The 21,171-nt window shown below is 49.6% G+C and overlaps 3 protein-coding genes across 3 annotated transcripts; 2 read left to right on the forward strand and 1 right to left on the reverse strand.

Moving 5' to 3' along the window:
- Nucleotides 1-67: 67 nt before the first annotated feature.
- On the forward strand, nt 68-7,953 carry FPRO_05887 (uncharacterized protein; the record flags this gene model as incomplete). Its single annotated transcript, XM_031229259.1, has 4 exons — nt 68-198; nt 294-2,617; nt 2,670-7,258; nt 7,303-7,953. The coding sequence occupies 4 exons, from the start codon at nt 68-70 to the stop codon at nt 7,951-7,953; spliced, it is 7,695 nt and encodes a 2,564-aa protein (XP_031079514.1).
- A 4,123-nt stretch (nt 7,954-12,076) lies between these two features.
- Nucleotides 12,077-12,523, reverse strand: FPRO_05886 (uncharacterized protein; the record flags this gene model as incomplete). The annotated part of the gene is made up of 1 exon (XM_031229260.1): nt 12,077-12,523. One exon carries the CDS (start codon nt 12,521-12,523, stop codon nt 12,077-12,079), a length of 447 nt encoding a protein of 148 aa, XP_031079515.1.
- Nucleotides 12,524-18,062: 5,539 nt separating this feature from the next.
- Nucleotides 18,063-19,631, forward strand: FPRO_05885 (uncharacterized protein; the record flags this gene model as incomplete). Its single annotated transcript, XM_031229263.1, has 2 exons — nt 18,063-19,092; nt 19,156-19,631. The coding sequence occupies 2 exons, from the start codon at nt 18,063-18,065 to the stop codon at nt 19,629-19,631; spliced, it is 1,506 nt and encodes a 501-aa protein (XP_031079516.1).
- Between the last annotated feature and the right edge of the window lie 1,540 nt (nt 19,632-21,171).

Raw genomic sequence — 21,171 nt, forward strand, 5'->3', positions numbered from 1 at the left:
GTCTTTCTGACCTGCTACTGACATCGATTGTGATATCCACGAGGCGCGCCGTCGTTCGCGCACCATCATGGACGGTGCTTCTCTCGTTACGGACGACCTTCTTGATCCCCCGCCTCGAATATACGAGCGACTTCGTCAGATAGCTGGTTATACCTGGGATGAAAGCCAGCTGCCTTTCCATTCTTCATACGACTTCTGGTAAATTCTCCGCTGTACTCCGCGAACCTTCATCATCAGGCCTCGCACTATAGCTGGCTTTCACCATGTTCATCTCATTCTCTGACCACGTCTAGGCATGTAATCGGCACGCGGTGGGTGTCGTCGGTGCCTTCGCCTTCGAGCTCTCACAATGCCTCGAGCCCAGGATCCGCCCTGAGGCTACATTCCGGCCGCCCATCGCCGTCAGAACCTTATGCCCAAATATCGAATATCGACGGGTACGATACTCAAGCAATAACGCCCCCGGCCTCATCGTCCTCCAATATACCAAGCGATGCCGCATATATCGAAGAACCAGTCGTTGCTCGTTTATCATATCACGCCCTGCGAGAGGAGCGGGCTTTTCACATAGCTAAAACCCTAATTGCCACTTCAGATCCGACAGGGGAGCACATTGTTAAACCTATCGACTTGATTAGGCTACAGCCCCTTCCTGGTGATCGCGCACAGGTTGTTGTTTCTATATACCAGCATCCTGGACCCAACTATCTACTCGAAGTACTGGACATGGGACCAGCTTTCTACAGAGCTCGCATACAAGGAGAGACATTCAGCTCATTACGGAAGAACGAACCCGAACTGCACCCGCCAATTTCTCTACAATATTTTCTAGATTTTGCTATAGGTGCAACTCAATGTCTGGAGCTTCTTCACCACAACCTTGGCATGATCCATGGCGAAATTCGGGGCGATGCGTTTCACTTCAATATCGAAACTGGGCAGGTCAAAGTTATGTCTTTTGGGTCTGGGATTCGCTCGTTCGAACACGGCCTGACCAGCACGGGATGGTCAACGCTTTCCAAAGAACTCGGGGCACAGAACAAACTCTTATATATAAGCCCTGAACAGACAGGACGAATGCCTGCTGAGCCAGATAGTCGGACCGACATTTATTCTTTGGGCGTTTTGTTCTGGACCCTACTGACTCAGAGGCCAGTCTTCGAAGGTGATAGTCCCCTCGACATCGTACAGGGTGTTCTTGGTCGAAGGATACCGAATGTCTCTACAGTGAGGCTTGATATTCCCGACGTGGTTGGAAGGATCATACAAAGATGCACGGCTAGGAATGTCCAGGACCGTTATCACTCGGCGAGCGGGCTTCGCCATGATTTGGTCAAGGTCCAGGAGTTTCTCGGTGACGGGGATTGGTTGGCACTTAAGGAGTGGAGGATTGGAACCAAAGACGTATCATCGTTCTTCATGCTTCCAGCAATCATGATCGGCCGCCAGCGAGAGCAAGCAGAATTAGATAAGGTCATTGATCGCGTCGCAAAAAGCCATGCCATGAACTTGAAGGGAAACACGAACCGGTTCTCTGACGGCTCAACCTTGTCAAACGATATGGCCGCTTTTGACGACATTTCTAGCGAGGGGGCGAGCTCTGTGGATGGCACAAACTATCGCAGCGGTTCTTTTACCCACACTTCTTCTTCCGACCCTAAGCTACCAAAGACCAACTTCAACCCCTTATTTTCGGATACCCAGACGGTGTCTGGCGATACAATTTCATCTTCACCGTCAGGGACCCTTCCGAGAATTGCTAGACCATGGGAAAGACACCAGTCAATCTCAATTGAGACACGCAGTCTTGTCGATAGCTCAGGGCCCGATTCCCAAAATCGCCACAGCGTCGTAGAATCGACGGCGTCCAGCCTGTCAAGACAGCTGGGCTCGGCCAAGTTTAGACGGCGCGACCATTGTGAGGTTGTCACAATCGAAGGTGCAGGGGGTCTTGGAAAGAGCTGTCTTGTTCAGAGCGTTCTGGCGGATGCTAGGCGGCGGGGCTACTGTGCCACTGCGAAATTTGACACGGCAAGGAGAACAGCATTTGGACCTCTGCTTAAGCTGCTTTCGTCCCTGTTCAAGCAAGTCTGGGGTGAGAGGAACACGGAGACTCCTTTTCATCAGGGTCTCAAGCAGTTCGTTCGCCCCGTCTGGCCAATGTTGCACCGTCTCTTGGGCCTCCCGGAGTTTCTTCTCGGCCCCCCAGAAGCATCAATAGGCCGTTCGATCTCATCGTCTCTTCAATTCGCCTCCATCAGAGGGAATGGAAAGTCCGGGTTAAAACGAAGGGGGTCATCTCCTGGAAGTTCACCCAAGCCAGTTGCCAGGAACCCCAGCGTTGCTTCACAATCATCTTCAGACTTTCTTCGAACGGGTACATCCACCAAGACAATGCGGTTGATGAATATATTCCTAGATGTACTTCGCGTGTTCACTGCACACAAGTTCATCTGCTTCTGCTTGGATGATCTTCACTTTGCCGACGATGAATCAATGGAGCTCATATCCCAAATCATCGCTTCGAGGATGAAAATGGTCATCATCATGACCTACCGAACGGAAGAAATCACATGGGATAAGATTCAAAGCATGATCCACCTCCCTGAAGGCGAAGGTATGTATTAATAGATGCTCTAGTACTATGAATGACGACTAATTGCTACCAGCAGAGTATCCTCGTTCGGGCGGTCCTTTGGTCACGCGTATAACATTATCACCCTTGGCCGAAGACGACATAGTTCAATACGTCTCGACAACACTTTGTCGGCCAAAGGAAGAAGTCTTGCCTCTTGCATTGGTGTTGCAATCCAAGACGGCTGGCAATCCATTCTACATGCGAGAGATGCTGAGTGCTTGTCATCGGAAGAAGTGTATCTGGTACGATTACAGAGACAGCCAATGGCATTATGACCTTGACAGGCTTTTTGAGCAATTCCAAGGGGAGAAGGATTACGACATACTTGATACAGGCTTCATAACACACCGGCTATCAGAGCTCCCTGCAGCAGCACGAACTCTTCTCGCTTGGGCTGCCCTCATCGGCAATTCATTCTCCTTTGAACTCATCTGTCATTTGATGGGGGGTGAGTTTGATTACCATGAGGATGATAAGGGATCATGTTGTGCAACGTTTACACACAAAACCTATTCGCAAGGAGAAGCAATTGCTGGTCTTCAAGCAGCCATACAGGCCTACATCATTGTGCCCAGTGAGACCGACGATCGATTTCGATTTGCCCATGACCGATACATTCATGCTTCAGCAGACCTGCAGGAATGCAACTCTCGGAAGATGCATTTCATTATTGCCCAGACACTTCAAAAATACTATGGCGGCGAAAACCAACAGCTGGACAACACAGCCTCACATATTTGTGCAGCGGTTGACATTATCAAGAGACGAATTTCACATCGTTACCAATATCGCAAACTGTTGACGAGCTGCGCCCAAGCCGCCGCAGAGAGCGGTGCAAAGCCTACAGCCGCAAAATATTACAATACTGCTCTTACTCTCCTCCAGGACGACCCCTGGACAGACGGCAAAGAAGATGTATCTTACGATGAAACAATGCAGCTCCACCTCAGAGCAGCAGAGTGTTATCTTTACATGGGCCAATATACCGCGGCGAACGAGATTCTCAACACTATTTTCAAGAATGGGAAATCACCATTCGATAAAGCACCAGCATACGTCTTGCAGTCGAGAATATACGCCCAGAGTGGTGATTCCGCTTCTGCTCTAGTTTCACTCAAAGACTGCCTGGTCGGCCTTGGGGTCACTGTCGATGATGAGCCAAGCTTCAAAAAGTGCGATGAGAAGTTCGAGCGCTTATCAATCCAGATTCAAACGATGGGACGTGGCGAACTCCTCAACTATAAGCAAGCAGAGGATCCTAGTGTCGCACCTGTCGGAGCCGTGCTGGCCGAAACCATTAGCGCTGCTTGGTGGAGCGACGGGTTACGGTACTATCATCTCACTCTCATGATGGTCGAGATGCATCTCGAAAGAGGCGCGTATCCACAGTCCGGAATGGCATTCCTCTATCTTGCGATGATTGCATTGTCCCGATTCAATATGACACAATTTGCGGTAGAGCTAGGCAATACGTCCCAAGAGTTGCTCTACCAATCACAGGACCCCTTCTTTCTCGCCCGTGGTTTGATGCTCTACTCAATATGTATCGGACATGTTCACATGACGATGCCCATGATTACGGCTCAGATGGAGGACGCCGTAGAGTATGCATCAGTCGCTGGTGACAGGATATCAACTATCATGAGCTACGGCGTGTCCTCGGTTTTCAAGTTTTTCAGCGGAGAAGCCTGCTCAGACCTCGAGGGCTTCTGTCAATATGGCTGCGAGGAAATTCCCAACTGGTATGCTGATTCTAGAGGAGGTTCAATACTCATTGCTGTCAGGCAGCTCTCCCGGGCTCTTCAGGGCAAGACTCGCACTCGCAACGCCTTGGAAGTCATGAACGACGAGACACATAACGCGGAGAACTACAAGAAATGGCTGATCAGCTGTAGCCGTAAGAGCAACCGCTCTGTCACCTTCTATGAGAGCTTCGAGATCATACCCCTATTCCTTTACGGACATTATGAGCGTGCCGTGGAAATTGGAAGCCACGCCGTTGATCAACTTAGTATGCTCTGGTCAGCACACAACAGTAGGTTGATACTGTTGTTCCACGGCCTCGCCCGTGCTGGATACCTGCTACAAAAGCTCCAACTCCCCTGCTCCCCAACTGAAGACTTCTCCTCGCAGGTCGAAGAGGTCATAAAGGAATTGCGCCACTACGTGAAGATGATGGACGAGTGGTGCACTGTTTCCGACATTAATTACCTAAGTTGGATGAAGTTTCTGCAAGCACAGGTTGAGGAATTATCTCTGAACCATGGGAATGCCATTCAGCACTATGAGCAAGCATTGGATCATGCAGCTGAGCATAATTCCGTTTTTGATGAAGCTCTTGGTAACTATCTTATGGCTGGTATGTTCATTCGACGAAGTGCGCGCCGGTCAGCTCGAGCAGCACTTCTTGAAGCAGTTGGCTTATTCCGGCAGATGGGGGCTCTCGGTGTTTCAAAAGCCATCGAGGAGGAACACAGCCTGTTGCTACATGGTCCTACAAGAAACTACCGTACTTGCGATACTGGTGTCCAAACCGACTTTGTCGCTGATGCCACCTCAGTTCAATACAGGACTGGAGAGGCAGAGGACGGTGGAGATCTTGCACGCATCCCTTCTAACACGATGAACATGGCCGACCTCAACAAGGGCGAGCGCATAGGTGCATGGCGAGGCTCAATGAACATTCAGGCCGAGCCCGGGGCGGGACTGCCTGCTCTCGATATGATCGATCTGCACGCCATTCTTGTCTCGTCACAGGTCATCTCTTCTATGCTGCAAGTCGACGAGCTTTTGAAGACTATGTGCGATGTCATCTTACAGACTTGTGGTGGCTCAGCTACGCTGGCTGCCATTGTTGTCCAAGAGAACGACATAAATACTTGGTGTGTAGCAGCGAGTGGTGATCCTGAGAAAGGAGCTTCCGCCCATATACCGGGCATCCCTATATCAGGAACCTCACTTATTGCAGAGAATGTTGTTCTCTACTCTACCCGCTTCCTTGAGTCAGTCTTTGTCCCTGACCTGATATCTGATGAGAGATTCGGCAATGTCAACGAGTCCTGGCTTCAGAGAAACCCCGTTGGCAAGAGTATTATTGCGATTCCGATCTGTCATGGCAACAAACCTCTGCTTGGCGTGCTCTATCTGGAGGGTGAACCGGGCGCATTCACAGATCGCAACGTCACGGTCCTGCAGCTTCTTGTCAACCAAATTGGCATTAGCTACTCGAACGCCCTTGCGATGAAGAATGTTGAGAAAATATCAGCAGAAAACCGTTCTATGGTAGCCGTTCAGAAGCGCGCACTTGCCAAAGCCCTTGAAGCAGAGACAAAGGCCAAGAACGCGGAAGCGGAAGCCAAGCGAAATGTCAAGCTTGCGGAGGAAGCGGCGAAGGCTAAATCCATCTTCTTGGCCAATGTGTCGCACGAACTTCGCACTCCTCTCAATGGTGTAATCGGCAACTCGGAGCTTCTTCGCGACAGTGATCTGAACAAGGATCAGCTCGAGATGGCCGACTCGATTCGAGTTTCCGCTGATCTGCTATTGACGGTGATCAATGACATATTGGACTTCTCCAAGATGGAGGCAGACAAGATGAAGTTGTACATCATTGCCTTCAACCCCGAAGATATGGTCCGCGAAGTCGTCCGGGCTGTCTCTTACAGCAATCGTGAGAAGACGTCCAAGAAGAATGTCAAGATCGTACAAAACATCAACTTACCGCCCATGCTAATCTACGGCGACCCTATCCGTTTACACCAGGTTTTGGGCAATCTCATTGGAAACAGTCTGAAGTTCACCGAAGATGGTTCGATCACTATTGGTGCTCGACTGGACAAGGAGACAAAGGAGCACGCCACCCTCACTTTCTGGGTTCGAGATACTGGCATCGGTATTCCTCCTCAGCAATTGGCCAAACTGTTCCAACCCTTCAGCCAAGCGGATGCTAGCACAGCGAGAAAATACGGCGGAAGCGGTCTCGGTCTCAGCATCTGCAAGTCTCTCATTGAGACGATGATGAAGGGCAAGATTCGGCTCGAGAGTGAAGAGAATGTGGGCACGACTGCTTGGTTTACTGTCACGTTTGAGAAGGCCAAGCCTGATGTTGCTGCAGGAGACGCGCAGACCAAAACCACGCCATCTGTCGACCGATACTACGCAGCAACCTCACCTGTGGAGAGGGCAGAATCGCCAAACCCTTATCTGGACTTGTCTAAGGTACCCAAGGATGAGATCCGCATCTGTGTTGCTGAGGACAACCCCATCAACCAAAAGATCGCTATACAATACGTGCAGAGATTGGGTTACAAGGGCGTTGTTGCATACGACAACGGCCTCAAGGCTGTGGAAGGGCTCCGGCAAAAGGCCAAAGAGGGCAAACCGTATCACGTTGTCTTGATGGACGTCCAGATGCCGGTTCTTGACGGTTATGAGGCGACAAAGCTAATCCGGAAGGACTCTCTCGATGCAGTGCGCACTATTTTGGTCATTGCCATGACCGCTTCTGCTATCCAAGGCGATAGGGAGAAGTGCTTGGCTGCTGGTATGAATGACTATCTCGCCAAGCCAGTTAGATCAGAGATTCTTAAAAAGAAGCTCGACGCATATCTCAGCGTTGAGGTAAGGGAATCCGGTGTTGCAGGAATTTCACTGACATGACGCAGCACCCACCGCCAAAACCAGAATCTTCTCCCCCAGTGCAACACGACTCATCATCCACGCCTAGCCCCCACACGCAATCCGGAGTCGCTACTCACAGATCTAACTCATCGTTTACTCTTCCATCTCCTGTAGTTAAAACGAGTGTGGCAACAAAGGGATTGGCCAACATGTCTCTTGATCCGATGCAGGAAGAAGCCGTGTTCAACCAACCAGTTGACCAGACGGCTCTACAAGCACAAGACAGCCCTGTCTTCAACAGAGAACAAGAGCCATCGCCACTAGCCATTCGTGGCAGTTCACCTCACTCGATCCATACCTCTGGCCTTGGCCGCGTTTCAAGTGATGATCGGTCTGTAGACACGGCGTCAATCGCAGACAGCTCAACCTCCCAGTCACAGAAGCGACTGCCTCGAAAGCTTATCAAAAATCGCCGCAACAGCGAGTCAAACAGTGAGCGACCATCGCTTAGCAACGTATATAACGACAAGTCGCGAGGTGTTCTCAAAAAACCACAACGGCAGAGCACGACGAATCTTGTTGAAGAGAGCCAAAAAGCGGAGAACAACTCTTGCAGTTCTGGGAAAGATTCTAGCAAACGCAGTAGCCTGACGTCCTCTGCCTCATCGTTGAAGGATCGAATTTTCCCTCATTAGGATAATCAAGACACCTTTGCTTGACGACGTCAGGCAAAGCCTCATCACTTTTCTGGTGAGGCACGATTCTTGCAGGCTCTGGATCCCAACATAATTATCTACGGCACCCGGCCTGACCTATTTTATGGACCTATATTTCCAACATGACGAAGGGAGCACCAATGGATGAAATGAATTTATGGTTGTGTTCGGAATATGGCAGGGACTATTGAGGATGACTGGTGGAGCGGAACTTGATGTTCATGGATTTGGTGGATTATGCGGACAAAGAAAAAGACATTCTATATGGGTGGGCGAAAAGAGCTTTCTCCCGCCTCACAACCTTCATGCTATTGGGCATGATCTAAATTTGGTGTAATTGTTTTTACTTCAGCGAGGAGCATTCGAGGAGGATGGGGGCTTGTGTTGAGGCGTAGGTGAGCGAGGGCATTCGATTCTTGATGGCTAAGAGGGTAAATGTTATGTGGTGGGCTGTTTGGAACCCTGCAAGATACCTCGTTTTTGCTTTATCCTATTCTCGCGGAAATCATCGACTCAGCATAGATAGCATGGTCCACTGTTTGGGGACCGGAGCGCCAAAAAGAACAGAGAATATGCCACAGTACAGTTGAACTAGCATGATATGGTTTGTGAGAGTTTAGCATTACAGATACAGAACGTTGTGAGGGTCCCTGACCATGAAATTTTATACACCTTCTGAGCTCTAAGGAACTGTAATTTGGTTGACAGATACACAGTGATAGCATACAGTGCCCTTCGGTTTACCTCGAACAAAGCTCCACATTAGTTCGCCGAAGCTTGACACCATAAGGATTGAAGGGTGTAGTGAACCAAGCTTAATAATCATGGCCATAAATGGATATGATCGACATGGAAGAAAGGGTAAGATGGAGGTGAGGAGCCACATGGAGGACTCACGCTAGCGGCCGTTGGCGACAAACAACGCATTGGTGTCCGAGATTAACTTAACTTAGATGAGACGAGTCTCCGACGACATCCATTCAAGATAGGTCAGACCCTACGGCCTGACTGCATGTGTCGACGGGATGATAGCCACACATACCGTCACAACAAGTGGCGAGGGTGACGGGGTGGAGAAGCGGAAAAGGAGTTGACGTGTAAGCTGACCAACCGATCAATTCTCGATCAATGGCAGATCCCGGCTTGTCTGGTTGGTCAATGATGAACTTTGGCTCAAGGATTCGATCTCGCGTAAATACATGCAGATGTCACTGTGGAGGGGAAGGGGTTCTCAGCTGGCAATGTGCAAGCCCACTGAGAGTTAAGCCAGTTCAGGACCTGATTTGGGTTGCAGCAGGAAGAAAAACCAGTCGTGGCAACATTGCGGCCTTTTGTCTCTGGGAACCATGCGGCGCGCAATTTCCCCCTCATGTTGTTTTCGTCATAGTTCAGTCCGAGCCTTGAAGCTGTTGGTACATGAAGACGAGGTCTCATGATCTAAGATCACTATCCTTTCTATGTAATAAAAATTTGAAACTCGGAACGACCAGGTATAGTAGCTGGGAGGCAAGGGAGCATACGTACCGAGAGTAGTTATGGTCCGTGGACTAACAGATACGCGTCCTTGTTCCTTGACTACTTGTTGCTAGGCCAGCAAGCCAGACTGAAGTCAACATCTAGAAACAGCATCTCGTATTTGGGTGATATCAATGGAGGAAGATGATCGACAGAGACAAAGGAGCTCAGACGGGCAAATGAGATCTCTCGCCACGCAGTTGAAGTCGGAGTGATCTAGTCGTGTTGCAGGTTCTGGTATGTACGGAAGCCGGCCTTTTCAGTCAGGGCGGGGAGGTTTTCGTCAATTCCGAACTACCAAACAGAGAAGGATAATCTCTGGCATCCAGTGCAGCCTCTGGTGTCGATCCCTACACCATGGCTTGCCTTAAATCTTGGGGCTCGTGGGTTCTGGCACGACAGACACATGTCAGATGGGACGGGGGGCGCTAGCAGGGGAATCACTTCGCTGATCTTGATCGCCCGAATAATCAAGGGCTTGAGGTTGAGATGTGGGTTATCGAATCATTTACTTATCGACACGTCCGGTAGCCTAGTGATCGACCATGGCCATTTCTTGTTTGATGCGGAAGTTTTTGAAGTCGATTCGGTACTTCATACAGGGTAGATACTCTACAGCTAGACCGCAATGGCCAGTAGTGTAACGGTGCCTGGGTGCAAGTAGCCGATCACCAGAAAAATCTCGGAAGCCAGATAGGTACACAGACACTATAGCGGTGGGTTCCCGCAAAACAAAGCCGAGTTTCGTATCCTAATTTAGTTACCCGAAACCGAGTCTGTCAATTTACTCGAAGATTGTGAGTATGTGGACGTGATCACAAGTGCAGGCTTTGGACTCAGTCATGTCAGTCAACCAACAACAAGGTGATCATTGGTTTGTGTTGGGGCAAAGCGGGAATTGTCTGGCACCTCTCCATAAGTTACCCCTTGACTAGATAGGTAAGGCAGGGCGTTTAAAAAGGATGCATGGCACTGGATTCGAGGTGAGTCCCGTCTAGACCAGACCCGCACATGGATCGGGATAGCTTAGATCCAAAAACTACAAGGGTATCATCGGATTGGGCCGACCACGAGGGTGGGTGGGAAAGTCGCTTAAAGGCTAGCTGCCGATCCATCAGCTCATACAGGCAAACAAGAACCTCCAGCTTCATAGGTGGCGGCAAATCAAACGAGCCTACCAAGATAGGCCATTGTGCCTGAGCGAGCCCTGTCGCAAATCCTGGGCTGCGACTAATCAGTAAAGGATCTGCGAAATTGAGTTGCTTGATGTGCAGTACGGAGTAGTCCGTAAAGCAAGGCACAATGAACATTAGAGCAGGTAATCGTGGCCCGTCAATAGGCATACGGTACTTGTGATCAGGGAAAAAAAGATTTGAAAGCCAATCTCCTTCCTTAGTTGTTAAGGAAACTCCATGATAAATCACGTCCACGTTCATTAGCATCAGACAGACAAGCGTCTAGATGTAATTGAGCTATTCAACAAGCCACCAGATGAAGACGGACATACATAGTAGAAGTTGATTGAGGCAGGCCCCTGTCCCTACAGCTGACATGGTGCGGCAAAAAGCGCCAGTTCCTTTCACACGCCTGTGTATTCCATATGTGAATGAGCACATCATAAGCTTGAGTCAAGTTGGTAGGCGTAGGTAACGAGCGAGACCAGGATTGCAAATTGGAGAACCACAAAGGGATCAGTGCATCTGTTGACAGTGTATGCATGGATGCCCTCAAGTTGCGGCTGAGGCTCTGAACAGCTTTGCTAGTAGATGACATGTGTAAAGGGCTAGTGTGGCAACTTAGTCGCTTGATTCATTGAAAACTCGGGCTCAGAGATTTGCGCAGATGATATCAGGTGCTATGGTGCATCGGAGGCAACATCCATTATGTCGTTCAAACTACAGGCGGGCAAACCTAAGACAAGGTTGAGACGTGCATGCGACCAGTTGAGTCGTTCCGTTTCTGTTGGGTAAAGTATGCAAAACGGAGATGATTCATCTCATATCAATGCTGCTGTTTGATGTGGTTCCTTGTAGGATGATGGATCCAGACTTGCAGGAGACAAGGATAATGATGCACGAGTCCAAGTGAGATGACAAAGTGTGGGACAGGAAGCCAGGGATAGAGGGTAGATGACGAGATGAGAGTGCAGTCAAGCAAGGAAGTCGTTGGACGAAGTAAAAATGGGAGGAAATGCCCAGTTTGGAAAAACTTCCACCAAAACAACAAAGATGAGGGGAATGTCGTAGAAGGAGCTGGGCAGGGACAGGGGACAGGGTGTGACTTGGTGTTTCAGATGTCCATTCTCGACATGGGGTTTCCAAGCTGCAGGTGCGTCTCGGGCCCGACCGACCAACTTATTCTCTAATTGGACAAAGCATGATATGGTCCTGGGATCCCTAGTCCTTGGAACTGGGAGAGCATACCCTGGCGGATGTTCATTGGTACAAGATTTGCAAGGAGCCTCACTAGGAGCACCCCCTCCAAGCTAGTACTAACTAATGCACCTACCTTACCTTCCATTACATAGATGTTGGCTCCCACCTCAGTCCGAGGTAGATCTGGAGACGTTGTACCATAGTACTCCCGTTCATCTCCGTACTATGCAATCATCGGGAAAAGATGCTTGCATAGAACCATCACTAAGGCCAATGTAGATGAGTAGTGCAACCAACAGAGATGTGAGATAATCATTGATGCTGACTTCTACGAACCTGTAGGTCATGTAATTTTCGATCCAGGAACGTACTTCACACAGCGTCGCTCTACCGATACTGTCATTTGATCCGATATCCCAATAGCGGACAGAGGGGTCAAAATAACCCAGAAAGGTGGGAATTTGATCGCCCCTTGATTCCTCCAGTTCGTGCTTATTACCTAGTTGGTAAAGCAAGACAAATTGGGCCTTGTACTTGACCTGATTCGTACTCCGAGCGTAAAGTTCGTACGACTCGTCCAGTATGAGAGACCATGGATCTCCTTGTACAACAAAGCTGTTGTGAAGCAGAGAAACCGGACGGAATGTTCGAGAGGGCATCGGATGCTATGATGGTGGCACTTTGTGCAGGAACTTTCTACGACTCCCAGGCACTGAATTACCCCCAACAAGCTAAAGCTAGTGAAGAATAGGCATCACAACAGATGGGGTTAACATCAACGTCAACAATATTTTCGAAACTTGGCTCAACTCAGAACTACCACCGGCGACAGACTAGATTCGAATTGGAAGCCAAGTTTGTGCAAATATCGCTGCATTCACTCCAAGACTCTTGAATCTCTTCCCAGGTGAAATCGTTCCTTGCAGGTGACTCGCTTCAAAGTGCTAGTTACAATTCCGCAGAGGTAAGGGATGGATTTCAGAAAGCCCTGTATGTCTCTACGCGAAACAAATAGAACAATATAAGGAAGCGCGCTTAGAGGCAGCCAAGACAGGTACAAGAAACTATACCTGTAAGGTCGAAATAAAAATGAACTCTGTTATCTACGTATTTTGCTCTTTTCATCGCATCTGAGGATGTCGAGGGTCCGATAACCTCATATGGCCTGGGTCCCGTACGCCTTGTTGTGTGCATAAAGCCATATCCTGGCTGCTGCCATGTAAACATCTGTTTTCATAAGTTAACCATGGTTGAGAGGGAATGGGTGGTTGATCCTGAACTAGCCCAACAAACGAATTCGAATTTCGAGGGACTGATCAACAATCTTTTATCCGCGTACCCAGGTCAGAACCTTGACCTGGATCGTGGCGCATTTCCGATATCTAACGGCGCACAACAAGGTGTGGTAACGGTTTTCGAGAGGGTGGGGCTTTCTCAAGGGGTGGGGTACCGCTCGCCTGAGCTTGCTCATCTTTGCCCATAGGGTTGATGAACGATTGCCTGGATAGGTTCTGGCTACCTAACTCAAAGAAGCTTCCCGTTTCCTTTCCTACGTCGAACGAGATCAGTCTCAAGTTGTGGGCTTGTAAAGCTGCTGAATCCTTGTGAACTAGACGAATCTGCCGGCACACAGCAGTATACGCCTGGTCAGGAGGGAGTGTCCCACTGGCCGTTCTTATGCTCCCCAATACATAGGTAGGTAGCTTGGCCTTCGACTAAAGCTGCAGAGAGATTCTTCAAGTGGCCTAGTGAACCACCACCACGAGAAGGTCATGCTGCAACGTGCTTTTGACGACGGACCTGGCAAGTGTGGCTGCGTGGCGACAGGTTCAAGCCTTCAAGGATGAATTTTGGGGGAAGACCCCGCCCATCACTTTGGTGAGCCTTGAGCAACGCTAATCTGTATTACTACCAGGCGGCTCGAGGTCCTGCAGAAGGGTTGGGTATTAGATTGGATCGACTAGAAAGAGGGTGCCAAATTTTCTCGACCAATGCATCATGACCAAACCTGGGCATCATTGTTGGCCCTGATCCTGGAAAGGCTGACTACTAAGGCAAGCAGGCCTAGCCTCCGTGGGTTACTCTGACATCTGGCCCTTTGGTATGAGTATGTTTGGGAACAGACTAGATCTGCAACAGCTTGAGACGGTTTTATGATGACGAAATGTGATGCTGGGCTGCTACTGGACATTGTGAGCATCAGCTATCCGTTATACAGTCATTGACTTGTGATAGGATCGGACATTTCATGATCGGAGACTAGTGTCTGACAATGCCTCGTCTTGGCCAACTTCCCTTCATGCGTAATCGTCAGCAGGTGGGAAAATATATGTACATAGAATATCTCCCTGTAACTTCGGTAAAGTGGGTTGGCAGGATGGAGATTTGCAAAGATGAAACGCGGAACCGCGACATGAAGGGGGACGTCTTTGGTGGATGTAAGCAAGCCCACACACAAAAGTAATACGTACCTACCTCCTACCTAGCTTGTTCAAACTCAGCGCCACATGAGGTCGGAAGGAGCGGCTGAAGGAACTCGGTCACAAGCTAATTGCAAAGCATCTTGGCCTAGACCCAGGCAAAGCCCAGAACCCAGGGCTATTGCCAGGGTGGCTCGGGGCTCAACTGCCAGCTTCTCTTTCCCTTACCTTTCGCGACCTTTCTCTGCCAAGGCTCTACAAATATGTACGAATACCTGCCGAAGTTGGTTCATCTCATCAGAAGATGATATGAGGTCCTTGCAGAAGCGAGATGCGGGTAGCAGCCAAATGCAGTAGGAGCCTAGCCACGCCCAGGCTCATGCATGGTATCTACTGCCTGTCTTGGGGGACTTACATTATATCAAGTACCTAGGTATGGTAGGGAAAGAGAGGAACCGAGTTGCTTTAGACGAAGGAAAACGCTATTTCGTGGAAGACTTCAATGACCTTCGCAATTCTTCGACCCTTCTATCCATGTAGTGCCCCCCCGTCACACCCGAAACAATAGATCACAAGCCACAGGTATTCGAGCCTAGTTTACCAAAGAGCGGCTCAAACCCGGCTAGAACGGGAACCGCGCTTTGTGCAACAGCTTTTACTCGAGATTTCTAGCCTGGCAGCCTGGGTAGGTATTTTCAAAATTCGATCCATACTTTCATCCACTTCCTGTGCCTTGATTAGAGTCGCATCCTTGTGACACACGAACGGCTTGAGTCTGAAGCTTCATTTCAAACAGGGCCCACGACTTCGATTGCACCATATCTTTCGAAACCCATTGTTTACATCCAATACAGAAGCTGCATTACGACCTGACTTACTCAACGTGACCTGTTTCGAACTTATACTGCAGCCAAGACAAAGGCGAAGCAAAAACCACAAGCAATCGCAAGACAGGGAATACGAAGATTGAGGAAATCTTGGTAGCCAAAGTACGTATTTGATCAAGCTCTGCACGCCCTATCATTAACCTAACTGCATTGAATTAAGCTGAGGCGCTAAAAACCAACATCCAAATTATTGTTTTCCTGCCACAAGTGTCTGGCGTATGTACATTTCAGGTCCCTATTAAGCCACTCGTGGGGCTTCCACCAGTCCACCCTTCCATCCAACTACACGATTGATGGCTTTCTAATTACCGCCCAACTACCGGATTCGAGACAACATGTCTTGCCAGCCCGCCCGTGTATCATATCAAGGCTGAGAGCCTTGTTTGGACAGGAGGCTCAGAGGCTGCCGCAGCTCGGACACTTTGCCTCGGCGCTCGTGTCATTAGCTCGTAGTCGCAGCCTGGGGTAAGGCGCAGAGTCAGTCGGTGCAAAGAAAGCTTATTAACAAGAGTCCTTGGGTAAGAATGTCTGCAGCATCTTGTGCCTTATTGATCTTCAGCATGGTCTTCGAGAACATCAATCAACGAAACAAAAGGGAGGAAAAGAGAAGAAAGGAGAGGAGAGAACAGTCCACTGGGTTTGGACTAATAACTTACATCTATCTACCACATACCGATGTTATATCTGGATATGTGTTGATGAAGTAGTTCTTCTATTGCTTCTCGCACCGCAATCTACACACCTCTTTCACCGTGTTGTGCACGCCCCTCCCTGGTTCCCGATGCCACTCACTCCACTTCTTATGATCTATTCATCCCAAACTTGTACCCTTTTTGGTCCCTCCATCCTGTCTTCTTGTTGGCTACTCGAAACCCCAGAAGCATGTACGACGCACGTTCAATTCGATGGGACTGTCTGGGTTTTCTATCTCCATGGCAGCAATCATCCCAGCCCTGGACCCCTCAGCCACTTCTTCGGTCTACCTCTGCCACTGCCCCTACAATACCGACCCCTGCTTTCTGGGTTAACTACCTTTTTAGTGTTTTGTCTTGTACCTACCATGTGTCCGAAATCTGTCAAATCTCTTCTGATACACGCTTTTATCCTTAACTTCAAAGGTTGCCATGTTGGCACTTGATAAGATGCTCAAGAGGATAGTCGTTCTTTCTACTGGAACGACATTCGCTCTATCCCTTGCCTTAAATGTCTAATGCCTGACTGTTCTGGCCAGATGGAGGTTTGAACCTGTGCTTTGGCGCATGCCATGGCCGTTGAAGCTGTTGGCCGTAGTCTCTTGTCCTTTGATCCCTAATCATTTTGTCAGTTTGAGCATACCCTGCTCGCTCAGGGCAAGTTCCCACAATGCAGCGTTTCCACTCTGTCTTGAACAGTCTTTGACTGTTAAATTACGACCCCGATGCGTCAAGATGCGGACCGGCAGAGAGCGACTCGGCGGCCGGCGCTTGATGATGTGCGTATAAGCAAGCGGGTGGGCGTGTGCGGGCGTGTGCGTGTACTTTCACTTTCCACCACTCACTCTTCCTCTCCACTCATGCCGAAGCTCACTCGAGCTGCTCAGCCCTCTTTTTTCTCTCTCTTTCCTTTCTCTCCTCCATCTTCTATCCAGGATCATCGACTATTTTCTCCTCTTTCTATTTTTTGAGCTTCCCTCCTATTCGTTCATTAAAAAACCTTGGTCCCTGAAGCCGTTGGTCTCGTGCTATAGCTCCTTGAAGTCTGCAAGCTACCTCGTCTCATTTGCCTCAGTTGTCAGTGGTAAGCTAACTCGAACAGGACGACCAACAACACAGAACAGGACGAAATATATCCTTGATTGAGGGTACTGTTCGACACATTCCTTTTCATCAACTCACAGGACGGCTCTTCTTGGAGACTCCAATCATCGATGTCAACACGAACCTAGACGTATCCGTTCAGCTGTGAATAACAAGAGTGATTCACAGGACAATACACCACGCTGGCTGGTACCTGCGTCTTGAGCTGTTATCCTTTGATGCATCTTTACTCACCACTCCGTCGTTTACGACAACTTCGCTGAGCTTAAAGCTCCAATCTCTCTCAGTTTTCCCCTTCACTGCGGAACTTTCCATTTCTGGGCCTTCTGTCCCTCATCTCGGCCCAATCCATTCACATCGGTTCAACGTTGGCCTCTAGTCGTCTCTTGTCAGCCTTGGATCTTCTCCACTTCTCACACAAGCTTCCTACTAAGTAGCACTCGTTGACAGCTCTTTTCTGCGCGTGCCCTCCATGTGTGCTATGTGGAAGAGCCATCCATGACTGGTTCCAAATGAACTTGGCCTGCTTGTCAACTGGTTTCATCAGCCCCGCTCACCTCGACCGCCACAACTCTGGAGCTGGCCGACATCTCCAGCTCGCCGCCTGTCACCTCTGGCCAGCTTATACAAAGCTTGCATACCCACAACCCCAAATTGTACGCCGCTTCTTTCTGTTCCCCTCTTCTTCCTTCTTTGATATCACTTGCTTTATATTCTCGTCGTCTGTTTCTTCTCCCTCGTATACCTCCAGTCCCCAGTTGGAGACTTGCATTAGAGGAACCACGAGACAGTTGCAGCCCAAACAACAATATTTTTTTGGCAGTCCTTTCCTTTCCATGCTCCCTGATTTGCTTGATCACTTGATCTGGCTGAATCGTACTGCCAGAGCTACCCAGATCTTCAAGCGTGGAGTGCAATCTTGTTGTATAACATCGTTGCCCACCTCCCCTGCCCAGCACCCAGTCAACTGTTTCTTATCTGTATAAAAGGAAAAAGTCAATCGCAGCAAGCCCCAGCCTCCCAACAATACATGCGCCTTCATTTACTCTTGCCGTACAAATGTCCCCACTGGCGTAGCCCAGCTATCATACAACGATGCTTACCGTCAAGCAGCCACCAACTTGCGGCTACAAGTCCGTCCATGATCTCCCGACTCCGCCTTCAACCTCTCGACCTTCTCCCCCCTTGATATATCGAGAACCAGCAAGCAATTCTCTGCCTATCGCCTATCGGGGACATAGTCCACCATCACAGCCCATGTCGGCTCCTCATCGTGGCCTGCCTCCGCCGGCGGCCATGACTCTTCCTCCCCAGCAGCCCCCAGTGGCTGGTGCTCCTCCATCTACACATCTTCCACCCCATCCGCCTCCTCCGCCTCCGCCTCCGCCTCCGCCATCCTTGGGCCCTCCTGGTCACCAGCAGAGAGATTCATGGGGCCAACTACCTGCTCCACCTCAGCAATGGCAAGGGGCAGAGGAATCCATGAGGCATTGGCTACAGGCGAGGGCGGAAGAGGATAAGAGAAAGCAGGAGGAGGAGCGGACGAGGCAGGAGAGCTTGCGTCTAGAGCAGCGCAAAGTTGAAATGGATATGCTGCGGACGTCGCTTCAGGCAGGTATACCTCCTCCCATGGTTCCTTTGGTGTTTGCGGGCATGGGTAGCGGAGGAGTCGCGCCACAAGCTGCCCTGGAATGGGCTCAGCAGTTTATGCCCCCCGGACAGGCTCCTCCCCGTGCCCAGATTATGCCTGCACAGTGGCCTGTGTCACCCGAACACCAGCGAGAACCTCAAACACTGTCGCATACCCATGCACAGCACCCGGGCATTCCATCTGCGTCGACCCCAGCAGCCGGATATGCGTATCCGGCATCACCATCAAGGCCTCGAGGCCAGACAGTGAGTGGTGCTATAGGACGACCCATGGGCATATCGACATTGCCGAGCATCAACACCAATGTGCCACAGCCCGCACACGTTCCTCACCCGATGCACTCACATCAGCATCCGCATATGCAGCAACAACAGCAGCAAGAAGCCCAGTCGAGTCCTTCGATATACTTTCACCACTGGCAGCCACCGACATCGCAAGCTAGCGGAAGCTCGAACCGACCCGGAAGTCCTTCTGGTTCGTCCAAGACCAAGAGAAAGAGAGACTCTCTGTGAACTGACATAGCTTCTGTGATCATAGGGGAAACTCCCAGAAAGCGCAAGGCAACAGGGCATCATGCGCCTTCCCCAACCCGCAGTGAGCAGCGATATCGATCACCTCCGCCTCTTAGTCAAAGCAGCTCGTCGAGCGCAGCTTTTCGTGGATCACGACGTGGTCATTCACGACAAAGAAGTGACATGTCACCCTTTAGAGTGGTCGGGCCAGGACGGTCTCGCAGAGAGAGTTTTGGCGGACCTTTACGCCGAATGTCGCCGATACGCGCCTCCACGCCCATGCCCTCGCAAGAAAGACCGGGTAGCGAGAACAAACAGTCGGTATCAGCTATATTGTCAGAAGAGCCACCGCCTAGCACACGGTATCCTGGGCCCCGTCGCCCGAGCGAAGAGCGAGAAAGCCGCTACAAGCAGCCATCACCTGGAGATTCAAAGCCGCATCGAAGCATCGAGGAAACCTCAAAATCGCGAGAAGATTCAGGGGACAGACAAGGCGGTTGATGATAGTGCACCCTAGACGCGGTTTTGTCGATCGGCTCTCACGCTTATGCGCCACATGTCAGTCATTTTATGTCTAAGCGTGGCTGCTATTTAATTTACGATAATCCACAAATCACACACAAACATGAAAGAGTAATTTGCCCGGCCGGATTGATCAACTATCCCTGGCTTGTTAGTAGGCATACCCGAATCAATGCTCTGTACCACCTACCTACCGAAACAAAATATGCATCAGACCAGTTGAGTGGCATTCTCTCATGGTTACTACTAAAAGTTTTTTCGGACTCAGACTCATCGAAGTTGGTCCCTTGGTTTTACGTTAGTCTTTTAGAAGTTTGCGCGCCATTTTGTGTTAAATATACGTCTCGTTGAGCTGCACTGGAGAGGGCGAGGATTTGGCTAAAGGTTGGGTGCACGGTACAAAATGGAGTTTTTGACTTTGATTTTCGGTTCAATGAGTCGAAGGCATTAAGGAACAGCATTGGTTATAGCGGGCTCGGGCTCGGGCTCAATGAGACGAAGGAAAGGGAGAAAATGGGAATATTACTTGTTCTATGGACGGCTATAGACACCCTTTGGACTTAGATTGAGGAGGATGAAGTTTCGCAGCTTCAGGCAATGCATAACTGACATTCTCAAGGAAGTCAAGTCAATTTGAGCTTCATCAAACAGACTCGGAGCGAAATGAACAACAATTGTCGCAGATCGAGGAATGGAGAACACTCTCGCTGTTGTTTATTTTGAATGTTAAGCCACGTTTTAAGAGGCTTCGGCCCATACAAAAGAGCAGGCTCAGTCTATTAGAAGCCTCACAGCCTATTTCTCAAAGTAGTCCCAGGAACGCCCCCAAAACAGAGTTGCGGATACTGAACGCCCATAGCACTAGCAGCACATAGCTTATGGTAATGAGCTCCAAGCTGCATTAGAGACCCAGGAATCGAAACTTGTATTCCAGTAAATCAGGGGTCTGCTCAAGTCTAGTCCTCAAAAAGTCTGGATGCTACCTGGGCTGCGACCCAAAGCCAACCATGTCGTTGAACGTCAGAGAAGTCTTCAATCGAAAGAGAGAGAGGGAGAGGGGAGTCGAGAATACGAAAAAGCCACAGTATATCTGACTTACCAGAAGAGGAAAGGACTTATGGAGGAGCTCTACAAGAACAAACTGGGTCTTCTGCATGTAAGCCACTATGCTACTGTGCCTTGTGCTCTTCAAAAGTTCACAGAAAATTCATGCCATGCTTATTTCAGCTCTCATCATGCATGTGTGGCTTGTGTGGGGGTGTCTTGAAGGGGTAAACTCGGCCGTCTGTGCGTGATATTGAAAGAAGTTTGGAAGCAATCAGCAGAAAGGCATGAGGACCAGAGTAGGATCCTCTCGAGAAGCTATTATCTTGCGTCATTCCCTTATTCGGCTCATGCTATAGCCCATCGACTTATCGCCAGGTTGGTTACATCGAAGCTAGGGTCAAACTCAATTCTGTTTTTTTATTTAAATCTTCAATAGTACCAGAAATAAGGACAGGGAGTAAGCGAATGTTGT

This window comes from Fusarium proliferatum, assembly GCF_900067095.1.
Source record: "Fusarium proliferatum ET1 genome assembly, contig: FPRO_scaffold003, whole genome shotgun sequence".
Classification (NCBI taxonomy): Eukaryota; Fungi; Ascomycota; class Sordariomycetes; order Hypocreales; family Nectriaceae; genus Fusarium; species Fusarium proliferatum.